The sequence below is a fragment of the Dysidea avara genome, chromosome 14 (genome assembly GCF_963678975.1).
Source record: "Dysidea avara chromosome 14, odDysAvar1.4, whole genome shotgun sequence".
Taxonomy (NCBI): Eukaryota; Metazoa; Porifera; class Demospongiae; order Dictyoceratida; family Dysideidae; genus Dysidea; species Dysidea avara.
In genome coordinates, this window is record NC_089285.1 from 14,146,310 (window position 1) to 14,162,072 (window position 15,763).

Below are 15,763 nucleotides of genomic sequence, written 5' to 3' on the forward strand. Positions count from 1 at the left end.
TTTACAGTAATCATCTTGTATACTTTGGCATAAACACAATCAGTAAAGAGGGTCTGGCAGCTATCCTAAAACTTTCAAGGTTATGCTACCTGTAGTCACTTAGCAGGGGCAGATCTAGGATTTGTAAAGGGGGGGGGGGGGGGGGCTAACTCAAGGTTCTAATCTCTTGGATAGAGGTGTGCAAAGCACACTGGAACTAGGGGGTCTGGAGGCATGCCCCCCCCCAGGAAAATTTTAAAAAATAAATGCTAGAATACTGCAATTTGGAGACATTTTCACATAAATTTCATAATATTTTCTGCCTGTAGATATTTTATATACTGCCTTAGAATAATAATGTTGAAAGTGGAAAATTTTGAAATTTGAACAATACAAGATTGAATCTGAGAGCATTTTCAATGGAAATTGTGTAGGTGAAATAAGTACTGCCATACATGTTAACTACACAAGTAGATGAATGAAGCCCTTTAAACAGACCAATGCATTGCACTTCATTGTATGTATAGGTGCAGGCAGATTTGGAAAAATTTTCATAACAGAACTAACTACATGTTTCCAGTGAATGTTCTATTAGAATTTAGAGTAGTTAGCTGACTGCTCTATTAGAGTATCTTGATCTTGTACACCTCCAATGCTGATCCGGGTCCTTGTTGCATAAACATTAGCATAAATTCCTTGGAAAGATGTTTATAAGGTAATTTTATGAGTATTTGTATTATTAGTGATCATATAATTATGCTAAGACAAAATTTTACGAAATTTTATTATTTTTAATATTAACAATGATTATAATAAACACTTAAACAGTGTGCAGAGAGGCAAACTCTGCCCAGTCCTGGGATGATGGTATTGTTGCCATTACAGAAGCAGCATTGCCACGTTGAACATCAATGGCAACCTTCTGAATTAAAAATTGGGTGGCCCTATTATCACCAGACTGTTCCATCACCCGGGAACCTATCTGCCTCACTAATGAGCGTGCACATGATCCCCAAGCACCCAGGGTCTCAACACATAAAGGGGACTGAGAAGTGCTTTTTAAATGTCATTATAATACACAGCAAATTGATCAAGTAAAACCTAAATATGAAGGGGGGGCTTCAGCCCCCCCTTTGATCCGCCCATATCTATATGTTATACTAGACAGATATCTTGATTGTAATTATTTCAGTGGTCACCCTTAGTTGTAATTGATCAGCATGGGCATCAAATTTGACCCTGGGACCATGACACCCCATTACTATAAAGCTAATGAAATTAATACATCGCGGAACTAGTAAGAGGTTTTTGCCTCGGGTTTTTGCACAGTACAAAATATAATTTAATCTTGAGGCGCAATTATTAAATCCGCGCGCATTTGTGTGCATCACGAGATGACTGAGGAAAAAAATGGCGGACAGGGTTTTTCTTATGATTCGTCGTAAAAGCTTACAAAGTGGTTTCAAGTTGAAAAAGGTGATGGTATTTGAATGAATGTTGCATATAATAATAGTACATGTACTTTTAAAGCAGAATTGTCCCAAAAGTTTTATGTAGTTTTAAATCATTATTGCACGCGAAGTTTTACTCTTACTAGTCAAGAAAAACCTTGTTATTTTACTTCCATTTGTTGTTTTACTAAGTGCTTTAATGTTTTCGTTGTATAGTTTGTGACATTTCGGTGTATTTGTGAAAAATGATTAAAATTGTGTGATTCTAATATTTTAGTTCGGGCAATGAGCAACAGAAGGAGCAGTACAAGCGAGATCCCACTGCCAACCAAGCATCCTCGCTTGGAGTTGCAGCAACCAGGAGGAAGAAAGGCCAACTTGCCACTCCCTGTGGCATCTATTGTCCATTCATTACCTGGTGGGTCCCCTGTACAAGTCACAAGTAATGAGGGTCTCCATCTTTCATCACCAATGCATCCTTCACCTGCTCGGTTCCCTGTTCCTCCCATTCCACAGACACCTCCCCAAGGTTTAGTAGAGCCTCCTGGTGTAGCCACTCCACCATGTTTCCCTGAAGCTCAGCCAAGTGTTCAAGTTGTAATGCCAGGATCAACACCAGGATCAATCACTTCAACACAGTATAATATATACAGTACTCCAATGTCGGCTGCTCTCCAGTCAGCAATGAAAGCATTAGTGAGTAATGTTCCTGTATCCCTTCCACCGCCTCCATACCCGCTTGGCTCATCATCAGATGTCAAGCAAGATGAACCCGTTTGCTCATCACCTTCACAATTTTTGTATTCTCCAACCTCTGTGAGAGCTGCACAGAACAACAGTGAAAAAGACTTGCTTGGGGATCAGCCATCTGGTCAAACAAAAGCACAATTAGTTGAATGGCATCACAAGAAGTTGGAGAAATTGCTGATGCTTCATGAGAAGCTATTGAAAGAGAGGTTCTTTTTAGAAAACAATGGAAACATGGTTGATTTTGTTTCATGGAAAAGAAGACCTAACTCTATATTAGACAAATACTTGAAAGAGGAGTGTCTAGATCCAAGCAAGTTTTCACAGCCTACTGTTGAAACTAAAATTGATAAAAGAAGAAAGGAATTTAGACATTCTCTTCAATCTAGTACTAGTGATTTAAACTCCCCAGCGTTTGCTTCCCCTCTTAGTCCTATGACAGTGATGACAGATCTTGTTAGCCCAGTGACTTCTCCTAAAGCTAAAACTGATACAACTATTGGTCAGCCAAGCATGCAACCGTCTTCACTCCCTATAACTACTTCCAGTACTAGCACTACAGTTGCTAGCAGTGAGAGTGCCACTACACCTATTGTTTCCACTACATTGTCAATAAATACACCACAAACACCACTGATATTTACTACCCCCGCCAGTAGTACTGCTACTACAGGTTTAAGTACAGTTCCTACTGTGTCTACACCACTGATGGTTGCAGCTGACTCACCTAAATTTGTAGCATCACCACAAACAAGATCACAGTCATTTACGAATGTGCTAGAAAGCTCACATGAAGATATTATAATGAGAGCTCGGCATGAAGCAGAAGTAATGAAAGCAATTTCTGAACTAAGGAAAGAGGGCCTTTGGTCAGCTAGTCGACTGCCGAAGGTAACCGTGTTTTGTGATGAAGTAGTAATGGCTGTGTGATTTTCTTAAGGTTCAAGAGCCGACCAGATGTAAGACACATTGGGACTATCTTCTAGAAGAGATGCAGTGGCTAGCAACAGACTTTGCTAATGAGAGACGGTGGAAGAAAGCAGCTTCCAGAAAGGTATATGTTGTAAACTATTGTAACACACACACACACAACGTATCAACATACACGCAGCCACACACAATGTATCATTAGAGAAGGACTAGATGCTATTTTGTGAACATAGATATTGACAGCAGCTAGTATGAAGGTGGTTAATTTTTATGACTTGTTGTGTAGTTGGCAAGGTCTGTGGCACGGCGTCATCAGGAGCAATTGCTCAAGTCAACACGTGTGGAAAAGGAGGAGACACTGCGAATGAAGAAAATAGCTTCATCAGTTGCTAAGGAGATCAAACATTTTTGGGACTCTATTCAGAAGGTATTTTTACATGTGCGCCATATATGTAGCTCTACAGAGATGGTGATCCATTGATGTGTTATGTGTCACTTGCAGATTGTAGAGTACAAGCAACAGTTGATGCTGGAGGAGAAGAGGAAGAAAGCTCTGGACATGCACCTCAATTACATAGTGGACCAAACTGAAAAGTATTCCAGTTGGCTGGTGAAAGGGTTCACTGACCAAACTGGTGCTACAAGTCAAACTGTAGCTGTGCCAACCACCAGTAGCCAAGAGAGTGCCAGTACTACTGGTACGTAAGTGTTAGGACTGTATGTGTAGCACACTTATGTTGATACATGTATATAATGTATATAGAGTATCTGTTTGTAGCATGTGTGTGTTTATTCTACATCACATTCGATTGCTCATTTATTCCTAGACGACCAGCTGTTTGTCCCTAGTGGAGACAGTGCTGATGAAGAAGAAACAATTGAAATTGAAGAGGAGAGTGCAACTAAGGTATATACCGTTTTGTTAATACAACACTGTTACCTGGTCAATTGTCAGGATGGAGGACAAGACTATAGCAGTGAGCTGGCAGCCCTACAGAGAGAAGGAGAGATGCCAATAGAAGACCTCTTGGCAACATTACCGGAGGCATTGTTGTCAGAGAATGTGTCACCATTAACACCATCCTCAGCAGAAGATGAGGAGGAAGATAACGGTATGTTGACTATATCCGACTACTACTCAGTCTGTTGACTTTGTAACAATTCGCATCATACTGTATAGTTGGGATTATGAAGGTTTGTGCTTCCCGCCAGAATATATTATGAACCTAAAACCAGCCTCACTTTTCTTTCATGACAACTTGGCAGTAATAGTATATAGGGTTAACCAACCCCATACATGCTCATAGACCCCAATACTTCAGAGTGACCCTAATACTTATAATTGACTAAATGATGCCTTCAGCGAAGCCTATGGTTAACACTGCAGGCTTGACTTCTTTACCTGTTCAGTGTCACTTTGCCTCAAGATGTGCCTCTTTGTGTACAATAGCTACAATGCATGCTCATCTTTGTTTTTATTTCAGTTACCTTTTTATTTGTTATGCTTTTATACGAAGTCTTAGTACTAGGGCACACTCTAGCTGAATTCCATTGCAAACCACAGGAAAGTGTGCAACATGCAACAATCAATGGTAGTGGCGTAGCTATAAAGTTTGTGTACAGTATTTAAACATGCTTGAACATAATTATAATAAGCGCAGATGTAACAATAAACTGGAAGTGCATAACATACACAATAGTGCAATTGCTGTACCGTAGAACAGATACCAGTGAGGCTTAGATAATATTATCATATTCCCCTGAGTTTATGTATCCATGATCATCTACTACCATGTGTTTGTATAGAGGAAAGCAGTAAAGTAAACCAACAGGAATCACAAGATGACATGGAGTATGTGGGAGATGAAGGTGCGGCACTAATATGCACAGACACCACATGCAATATTGATACACATATGTATGCAGACTACACTAGTGATGTGCGATACATTTCGATATATTGCAATGTTATGATACTCTGTCTGTATTGCAATACCAATATCATGCTTGCGTATCAATATTGGTGATTGTGCAATCACAGAAATGCGAAGGTCTGTGTAGTTTAGTTGTTTACCAGTTTCCTGGACTCTTTATCTTTAAGCTTGTTATATAACACTGTAATGGAGTAATAGCTGGTATGAAAAATTATCTACCACCCGCGTGTTTAATTGCATTTATTGTGAAAGTCTGTATATTTGCTCTATCACAGTGTAGCTGGGTTGCTTACCACTTTCCTGAACTCTTAAAGCTTGTTATATAATAGTGCAATGGGCATGAATGGAGTAATAGCTGGTACTTAACTATGAAAATTTATTAGCAGCCCATGTATTTAATAGCACTTAAGGCTTTTCTAGAAAAATTTGCGTATCGTATCGGTGACTACACAGCTGTTAGATACAGATACACTCTTATAGTCATATCACACGTCACCACACTACACATACAGAGAGGTTATCAGTATGTTCATGACTGGTACAGATGATCAGGACGAGGAAGGGACCATCTCTGAACAGGAACAGGTGGAGGAGGACAAAGACAATGATGTTGAAATCCAACAACTCAGTAAAGAAGGTGTGTGTAATTATACTGACATGTAGTGATGTGAAAGACTCTGTATGATCTGTCTACAGGTGAAATACCTATAGAGGAGTTGCTGGCTCAGTATGGTGTACAATTGGGCTCTGCTGGCAGTACCCCAGCTAGCACTGAAGGTATGGGTCATGTAGTCTGCATGCTGCTATTCATAGTGTTTGAGCACCATAATTCACTTTATTTTTTTGTACAAAAGATCTGATAAAAGTTTTTGTGTAAAATTAGTTCATATGATTTACACTGAATAAAACATTAGAGTTTTTCTATCTTTTGCAGCGCTGTTAGCTACAGCCTACAGTGATAAAAGAGTTTGTTCTTGATGCTTATAGTATATGATGCTAACCAGTAGCTACAGTATTATCAAAAGGCATTGCCCCGCGGTTAATGCTTCGCCAGAAACTTTCTATAGCTATAGTTCTGTTGGGGAAAAAAATGATTTTTACATCCAAAAATTATTTTACAAACGAATTATGGTAAGTTGTACAGTACACACTCCTCATACGTATTAGGGCACTCTAGAATGTGGACACCTGGGACACTTCTAAAATCAAACTCCAAGGGCTCTTACGATATGCAGACTAGTGTAACACTTGATTTTGTTCATAGCTGGTAGCAGTGATAGTGAAGGGAGTAGTTCTGGTTCAGATGATGATGACGATGATAGCGCTGATGAACAAGATGATGAGGTAGAAGAAGGAGGAACGAGTTTCTTGATATCAGGGAAGAGTGTTGTGGAGGTATGTCAGTATTTTTAGTGGCTGCCTCGTTCTTATATGGTAATCCCAGGCTTGTCAGACGGAGCAAGGACTCTCTGACGTAGCAGCTGCTGCAGAGCAACTACAACCGAAGGGAATCACACTGTCCACTACAATGGTATTGTACTACTGAATACTTAACGTCATTTGTGATTGTTGTTTTATATCCATGTAGGTACAAACTCCTATTCCATTTCTGTTGAAGCACAAGCTGAGAGAGTACCAACATATTGGACTAGACTGGCTAGTGATGATGCATGACCGTATGCTGAATGGTATTCTAGCAGATGAAATGGGACTGGGAAAGACTATGCAGACGATAGCTCTGCTGTCACACCTGGCTTGTCAGAAGGGTAATTGGGGACCTCATCTCATAGTGGTACCGACATCTGTTATGTTGAACTGGGAGTGTGAGTTTAAGAAGTGGTGCCCTGCCTTTAAGATACTCACCTATTTTGGATCACACAAGGAGAGAAAGCAAAAAAGAGTTGTAAGTCGTATGTTAGTATAATGTTACTGCTGTGTTATTCACTGTACTGTGAACCAGCTGCTACATACTTCACATCTATTGCATATAATAAAACTTTGATGTGGTGAAATTTTTGCCAATGTTGCGTTTAAAATGTCTTGTGTGTGAAACTAGTCTAGCAATATAACTTTGTTCAGATAGAATAAGAATTATAACTAGTCTGACACAGCAGGGATCCTAAGAGCAAAGCAGATTTTATTTCACCAAAGCTACTTATAGTGGCTGTATTTATCCTTAACTGTATTTCATAACCTACGTCAGCAAAAAAAGGTCACTTTTGTTTTCTTGGTTGCATGGTTGTGCCATAGTCTTTATATTAGAGTTGCACCGATATAGCGTTTTTGAGAATTACCGATACCGGTAAATTTTACTTTTTATAAGCTGATATTCCAATATTAACCGACACCATCCATTATATAGTTATACAACGGCCACGAGTGCTCTGCCTGATATAAACACACGAGCCTGAGGGCCGTCAGGCCCGAAGGCAAGTGCGTTTATACAGGCAGAGCACAAGTGCACGTTGTATAACTGTTATGTACCACTCACCTAATAGGTGGGGAGAGTCTCACAAGACAGCTGTAACACTTATAAAGGCCAGGTTTCTAACATCGATTGTGGGTAACCAAGCCAGACGCTGCGATGACGTTCCCCCTGCAGTACTGCAGCCACCTGAGATATTGAAAGCTAGTACGCTATGGGTTATATCACTAACCTGCATTCGCTGTTTGACTCTCATCATGTAGTGCTCAGCATGCCAGCGTGCCATATAGACTAAGCACCAGACTAATCGCCATAGTGATTCTCTCGAGCGAAAAAAAGCAGCTAAATAGACAGTTTAAGTAAACAAAACCTAACTACTAAACGATGCTAGTCTAATTCTTACTATTCACACTGGCTAAACTCGAATCTGGTGGCATGACAAAACTGGTTACCACAATCGAACGTAAAGGTTAGTATTATTTAGAATATATTTGTTTTATTGAGTCATTGTCGAAGTGGACTACAGTTTAATTTGGGCTAAGATGGCGCCAGACTAGTAAGGTGTATAAGTACGTTTATATATATGTAGACTAGAGTTGTGGCTACTCGCGTTGGCTTTTTCGATTGCCATTGGCTGCTTGTAAACATTATACGTATTGGTGACATTATGGCCCACAATCGACCTTTACAAGTCAGGCTATAAAAGAATTCGAGTGATCTGTGAAGTATCTTTCCACTTATTAGGTGAGGTGTCGTAGTGGTCTTCGCCACCGGCACTTGTGCTATGCTGCACAAAACCGCAGCCAGTGCAATATTTGTATAGTGCAATATTTGTATATTGCACTGCGGTCGGTGCATTATAACTTATAATGCACTCGTTGTGGTCTACAAAACCGCAACCAGTGCATTATAAGTTATAATGCACTCTGCAGCAGTGCAATATACAAATTATGGCACTGGCGGTGCCTTTGAACTGCCCACGCAGAGTGGTACATATATATATATATAGCACTGCTATAATAACAATAATATATTAATTTTGTATTGATAGTTTGACAGTATAAATTTTGTACCATGTGTGAATTTAAAAACTTGAGTCATAAACAGTCATGTACTTGGCTAGGTCAATAAGTTTGTGAATGTCACTTTGTAAAATTAGTTTTAATGAAAAGCAATGCTTCTGCATGGTCTGTAGATAAACGGCTGCGCTTCTCATCATATACTATTGAGAACAAACGTCCAGAGGGTACTGAAGTTGGGGGAGCACTCAAATACCTTGTGCTAGCACTGCTAAATGAGGAAAGCGTACTTTATTGGTCGACCACCATGTTAACACATGATGAACACCATGAAACTCTATCAGTGGCTCTGAGAGGTATAATTCAACTTCGTTTCCACAGTCATCAACTGAGGCCCCTGCTTCTTCTAGAATTTCTGAAAGACTGAAGCAACCCAGTCTTGTGCCGCTTTGACACAGGTTCTTCATCTGTATCAGTGGGTGGGGCTTGATTGCTTCTGATTTCCATTACTTTATCCTTCAAAGCATAGATTGATCGTTCCACTGTAGATGATGCTGTAAAGCATTTGTCCTTGAATCTTGGATCGAGAATGATGCTAAAAGTTAAGATTTCATTTGATTCAACATTTTCATATCTGCGTCTAAGTGATCTTAACATTTCTTGTCTCATTGAGTGGACTCCCCTGTCATCATGAAGTTTGTCCAAACTCCTTTCCAGCATGCGAATAAATGGGATTATGGCTGAAACAGATGCAGTATCACTTGAATGGCCTTGGTAATTTCTTCAACTGGGGATAGAGCAGCCACTGCTTTGTTGGCTAGATCTAATTGATGGGATGACAACTGAGTGAAACTGTGTTCAGTTGAGTATGCTGCAAGTGCCATTTTTTTTGCTTGATAGATTGTAGCATGTGCAATGACGAGTTCCACCTAGTTGGGACATCTTGTTTTAGTTTATGCAATGGCAAACCTAAATTCTCTTGGATCTCATGTAGGCGGCTATAAGTAAGGGGTAGTGCTTGAAATGTCCAACTATCTGTCGACAAATGGCAAGAAGGTTAATCACTGCCTGTTGTGCAAGTACTCCATCGTGAACTACAAGTTGTAGCGTATGTGCGAAGCATCCTAGATTTGGAAGATCTCCATCTTTCATTGCTCTGATCATGTTAGATCCATTATCACGAAGAATGACATGAATTCGATCTGAAGAGATTCCCCAAGATTGCAGTATTTCAGAAATTTTCTCTGCTATGCAAGACCCAGTATGAGACGCAGTGATTTGAGCAGCATTAAGCATAGCAGCCCTACATTCAAATGTGTTAGTAATCCAGTGGGCAGTTAAGCTGATTAGAGATTCATTGCTGACACAAGTTGACCAGATACCTGTAGTGAAGCTTAAATATTTAACACCAGTGATCATTTGCACAACTGTATCCCGGAGACTTTCAAAAAGCTTCGTAAGAACATTATCTGTGAAGTATCGTCTGCTCGGCAAGGAGTACCTTGGTTCTAGCTCTTTCAGTAAACAAATGAATCCCTCATCCTCAACCAATGACAAGGGATGACAGTCAATAGCAATCATTTGTCCTATCCGACAATGAATTCGCTTACTTCGAGCATCATTTATATCCCAGCACCGAGTACGATTGTCACACTCTATCAAAGAAAGCTGTTGACAACGAGGTTCTTGCGATTTAGCTAATTGCTCTTTAGCTTCTTTCGCTTCTTTAACCTTTTCTTCATACTCGGCAAATGATTTAGAATGCTTGCTTTTCAAATGAACAATCAAGTTGGTGGTTCCATAGGACTTCAAATCTTTACCACCTCGCGATACTTGTTGCCCACAATTTTCACACAAACACGTAGCAAACCTTTGGTCTTCAGAAATAGTAAAATATACCCGTATTGGTGATGTTTTCTTCTTTGGCGCTGGATTAGCAGACATTATCACAGTTACCACTCGTTATCACTTTACTTCGTGACAGCAACGTGTCTCTTGATAACTTGAGAATCGATTATGGGTTTGAGTTTATCAGTTGAAGAGGTAGTGAATGTACCGATACCGATTCAAAGAAAAACATGCATTATCGGCAGTTTCCGATTATTCAACCGATTATCGGTGCAACTCTATATGTTACGAGTACACAAAAGAAATGGAATTTTCAACTAGAGTAGGGACCATAGCACATCAATAAAAAGTACTGAAACAATAGAATTTTCAACTAGAGTAAGGACCATAGCACATCGATAAAAAGTACTGAAACAAGCTGGAGTAGTGCATGATATTAAATCACAGTAAAACAATAAAAAGTGTTATATCCCTATTGTGTTCAAGATACCATAATAAAGATGCACAGTAGGGATATAACACTTCTTATTACTTTACTGTGATTTAATGTTGTGCACTACTCCAGCTTGTTTCAGTACTTTTTTATTGATATGCTATGGTCCCTACTCTAGTTGAAAATTCTAAAAAAAATTGTGTACTTTGTTAACTTTTTTTTGTAAATAATTATTATGATTGGTGAACCCACACATACCGTATCTGAAATGGTGCTGTGCGCCCCAGCTATTTCAATTTTTGTCTGAAAAGTGAAGTATCCATTACATTTCATTGTCAGCTATGTTCAACCCGTTACACAGCATTACAAATAAACAACTGTTCAAAAAACACCTCTGCAATCCACGCATAGAAATGGTGCCGCACACCCAAGTTATATCAATTATCATCTGAAAAGTGAAGTATCCGTTACGCTTTGTTGTTGACTACATTCAACCCGTTGCACAGCAGTACGATTCAAGAACTATTCGAAAAGCACCTCTGCAATCAAAATAGCCACTATGAAAAATACGGACAATTTCAGTTTTGATAGGAAGCCATCCTGTGCTACTACCAAACCGACGCTTTTCTCTGTCAGCAAAGATGAATGAGACACAAAGGAGGACACTGGTAAGCCCATGAAGAATGCATTGTACATACTGCGGTATGCCAAAAGGCACCTCTCGGACCGAAGCGACATCTAACAGTAAAAGAAATCAAGTCCGTAGCCTTAGCGGTTATCAAGTTATGCTTGTCTGAAGGTATCAGTCAGGCAGTCAGTCAGAAAATCCCATTAAATTATTATTTTTTAATTCTGTGACAACTTGTTGAAAGCGCTTCGGGTCGATCTGAAAACTTGTTTGGGCTTAGTTTTACCTAACCAATACTGCCTCATCGTCATCAGGGAAAATTGAGGCTGGTTTTTGGGTGAAGTTATTTCGTGGGCCACACCTACTCCTTTGTGGTCCCTACTATACAGTACCATCGTACTGTATCATCTTTTACTATGTTTTGTAGGGTTGGACTAAGCCAAACACTTTCCATGTATGCATCACTTCCTATAATATTGTGGTACAAGATCATCGAGCCTTCAAGCAGAAGAAATGGAAATATTTGGTGCTTGATGAGGTAAGGCGCACACACAATATTTATAAAATATATGTGGAACTACATGTGTTGGTTTTTCATTGTGAGCCTCTTTTCAATGAGCTTTCACAGTGACTTGAAAAATTCCATTGCTACCTTGAGAGCATCGTTGCATTGCTACTTGTTTTTCCTATCATAACATGGCTGTTACATTGTTGTACACTTTCCCACAGGCACAAAACATCAAGAATTTCAAGAGCCAGCGATGGCAAACATTACTTAACTTCAACAGTCAGAGACGACTGCTGTTGACTGGTACGCCACTACAAAACTCTCTGATGGAGTTGTGGTCTCTGATGCACTTCCTCATGCCGACTGTGTTCTCATCTCATTCTGACTTTCGTGAATGGTTCTCCAATCCTTTAACTGGTATGGTAGAAGGTAGCCAGGAATATTCTGAGTCCATCGTGAGAAGGCTACACCAGGTATGTAGTGTAGTGGATTATTGGTATTTTGTAGATTGATTATGCTTGAAGGTTTTACGTCCATTCTTGTTACGTCGGTTAAAAATGGAAGTGGAGAAACAGATGCCTAAAAAGTATGAGCACATAATTCGCTGTAGACTGTCCAAAAGGCAGCGGTTCCTTTATGAAGAGTTCATGTCGAGAACGAGGTAGTAGAAACAGTGTGTGTGCAATAAAAAGTGGACATGTATTACTGTAGGACTAGGGAAACACTAGCTACTGGAGATTTCCTCAGTGTTATTAATATTTTGATGCAGCTAAGAAAAGTATGGACAATTGTGAAGGTGGTACTTGTACTGTTTTGGTTGTGCTGTAGGTTTGCAATCATCCTGACTTGTTTGAGCCGAGGCCTACTGTGTCCCCATTGTGTGTGGAGCCCATTGTGTACCACACTGGCTCTGAAGTTACCAAAGTGTTAGACTATCAACCTTTTAAGGTAGCATACCAGATAATACTTTTGCAGAATACACAGTTGAACACCTCACAGCTAGGTGTCGTAGTTGACTGTGAGGGCACATGTATGGACAATATATTGTTTGGGACAGTCAGTCATTGTATGTGCATGTACGACTATGAATTTCACTGTCTGTCCAACAATACTGAAGTTGATAGCATAGATGGTATTACTTATGTGAGGTATACAAGGCTTCTGGACACTCAGCCATGTCCATCTTTTCTTGCCTTGCACATGTAATAAAATAAGTCGGGCCACACATCCAATGACTTGTGTGCATTACCAGCACATAAGGCAATTTCAAGTGGCCTATAACAAACCCCACTATACCAGATGATAGCTGTATTGACTGACTATATATGTCTCTACAGAAGAGTAGTGTATGGACATTAGTTAGCTATTGTTTGTGTTGTAGACATTTGAATACTGCACAGTTAGTATACTTATCTTTCTTAGCATGTCAGTTTCAAGTACCTCAATTTATGCCTGGCTGACACTGAGTGCAAGACAGATGCATTTGCAGTATTCAGGACTCGGTTGTTACAGGCCCACCGGGCCACCATAATGGACTGGTCTACCGTACGTGGTACCGTGGGACTATCAGCCAATTCATCTACAACATCCTGTTATGAGGATCTTCATATGGTAATGTGTGTAGTGGGATATGTACTCTGTGTGTGCGTGTGCGCACATGTTAATGAGTGAGTTACAGCTGCAGTGAATCCCAGTGGTTTGGTTTTTTATCAAGTTAAATGAGTCAAGTGTCAACATGTGCAGAAAAGAAATCACAGCAGTGTTTAGTCTTGATGCTAGCTGCTATATGTGAATATCACATCTAGTGTAGTTTGGCTTTCCCCATATCGGTCACTTTGATATTTACCTCTTGCATTTATATTCTGCCTCAGTCATCATTCCCCACGAGATTGTCGTTACAGTGCTACTTGGTTCAGGTGTGCTTTAGCAATCAGTATAATGTATGATGCTTGAAATGAAAATCAATTCAGACCCTTCGTAGTCATGTGGTCTAAAATGAAAATCTTCAATTAAAACAACAGTGATCCATGATTTTTACATGAAATTTAAAATGCTGGGCTAAGAAGCATCCATGAGATTTAAAATACACAAAAAAATCCTGACAAAGTGGCTGAAAGTGCATTGCCATAATATCACACAGTACGATAGTACTGTATAGTAGGGGTTGGTAAGAAATCATATGGTTTCGTGGATTTTCGTACCTTAAAAAAAAAAAACAGCCTTGCAATAAGTTTTACCTGAAAAAAACCACCTGGAATGTATTAGTACTGTTATAATGATGCTCTACCTTGGGTAAACGAAGCGAAAAGTCGAATGTTTCGATGTACAGTGAGTTTTAAAAAAATTTGAAATTCACCTACATTTCGTCTGCCAGCCTGCCTGCTGTAAGACCTGGTAGCACTAGATGTACGGCTCTAGAAATTTCTGACAGTCAAGGTAATGACGTCGGATTCACAAATCTGTTATTCCGATTACGTTCTGTCTACTGCACCATGTTGTTTGCTTTCATCATTCATCCGCTTCTTTGTTCTTCTTGAAGGATAATTAACAATTGTGGTGCTTAATAGTTGCGGCATGCGCCACAAAAATATGTGTGCGTAAGATGAGGATGAACAGGTGTAGTACCCAAGGAGTTGTCTCTAGCATTTGTTAATGCTGGGTAGTCGTCTTTTTGTGAGGTAGCTCACTAATAATGTCTTTGAGGGGCGGATTTACTTCGGGATCCAGACTTCTAAAAGCGAGGGTTTCACTCTTATAATGGTGGACTCTCCAGCAATGTTTTACTGTAAAATCATAAACATTTAGGCCATTAGAAATGCAGCTGAAGCCTTAAACAGTTGCTGTAATAGCTTTAAAAGACAAGACGATAATTATTTTTAGAGACGCTTATTGCGTACGAAGGTAAAAGATAGCTGCTTCAAGTGGTATTTATACTATGTGGAAAACAAAAAAGAGTATAATATAGCTAGCTAGCTAGACAGAAAAAAGTTAACAAACTAGCTATTTAAAAAATTAAAAATCTGAATTTCAAAAGGAAGTAGGGGTTGATCATAGATGGGTTGATATACACGCTACAAAAAGTAAGGAAACAAGCTCAAAAATGTTACAGCTGAAATGAGAAATGATCCACCAGTAAAAAGTAAGGAAACAAGATTAGACGAATGCTTGCTAAAATGAGACACACTTTAATGCCTACTTTTGGCTAGCATCTTGAAATGAGACCATCAAATTAGCCAAAAGTAGGGATTAAAGTGTGTCTCATTTTAGCAAGCATTCGTCTAATCTTGTTTCCTTACTTTTTACTGGTGGATCATTTCTCATTTCAGCTGTAACATTTTTGAGCTTGTTTCCTTACTTTTTGTAGCGTGTATATCAACCCATCTATGATCAACCCCTACTTCCTTTTGAAATTCAAATTTTTAATAATTTAAAAATATATATATATATATACATGCTGTGAGAATTTACGGGTATACGTTGTGATTGTATGTGCTTACTACATGCAATGAAGGGCTAAAGCTACAATGAAAGAAAGTAGCAGTGGAAATTGTATTCAAGGTCCTTCACAATCCCTTAAATCCAGCAATAAGTGTTAGTTTAAGTTAAAATACGCAATAATCACAAAATTTTGATAGCGCTTAGCGTGTGGCATACCTCTTCTAGTTACACTCAACTCGTAAAGCAATTTGTTAAGCTTTGCTTCTTGTTACTGTACAAAACATGTTGGATTGTACGCAGCAAATAACAATGGACAAAAGCAAGCACACAATGTGATGATTATAATCATGGTAGTACTGTTTAAGTATAGGGATCCCCCCAAAAATGATGCACGCTGCATAAAATGCCGCCTTCAAAAATCAT

At 39.3% G+C, this 15,763-nt stretch overlaps 1 protein-coding gene across 2 annotated transcripts in view; it reads left to right on the plus strand.

Moving 5' to 3' along the window:
* The first annotated feature begins 1,358 nt into the window (after positions 1–1,358).
* Positions 1,359–15,763, plus strand: part of LOC136245016 (helicase domino-like) — a 35,088-nt gene continuing 20,683 nt past the window's right edge. For both annotated transcript variants that reach the window (XM_066036543.1, XM_066036545.1), the window contains exons 1-19: positions 1,359–1,455; positions 1,708–3,068; positions 3,118–3,231; positions 3,394–3,534; positions 3,610–3,805; positions 3,935–4,014; positions 4,063–4,219; positions 4,914–4,976; positions 5,586–5,678; positions 5,738–5,818; positions 6,306–6,436; positions 6,486–6,572; positions 6,630–6,944; positions 11,822–11,932; positions 12,124–12,375; positions 12,427–12,563; positions 12,614–12,680; positions 12,731–12,850; positions 13,325–13,513. In XM_066036543.1, coding sequence (XP_065892615.1) covers positions 1,716–3,068; positions 3,118–3,231; positions 3,394–3,534; positions 3,610–3,805; positions 3,935–4,014; positions 4,063–4,219; positions 4,914–4,976; positions 5,586–5,678; positions 5,738–5,818; positions 6,306–6,436; positions 6,486–6,572; positions 6,630–6,944; positions 11,822–11,932; positions 12,124–12,375; positions 12,427–12,563; positions 12,614–12,680; positions 12,731–12,850; positions 13,325–13,513 — 3,687 coding nt within the window. In that variant the 5' untranslated portion in view covers positions 1,359–1,455; positions 1,708–1,715. The remainder of the gene's footprint in view (positions 1,456–1,707; positions 3,069–3,117; positions 3,232–3,393; positions 3,535–3,609; positions 3,806–3,934; positions 4,015–4,062; positions 4,220–4,913; positions 4,977–5,585; positions 5,679–5,737; positions 5,819–6,305; positions 6,437–6,485; positions 6,573–6,629; positions 6,945–11,821; positions 11,933–12,123; positions 12,376–12,426; positions 12,564–12,613; positions 12,681–12,730; positions 12,851–13,324; positions 13,514–15,763) is intronic.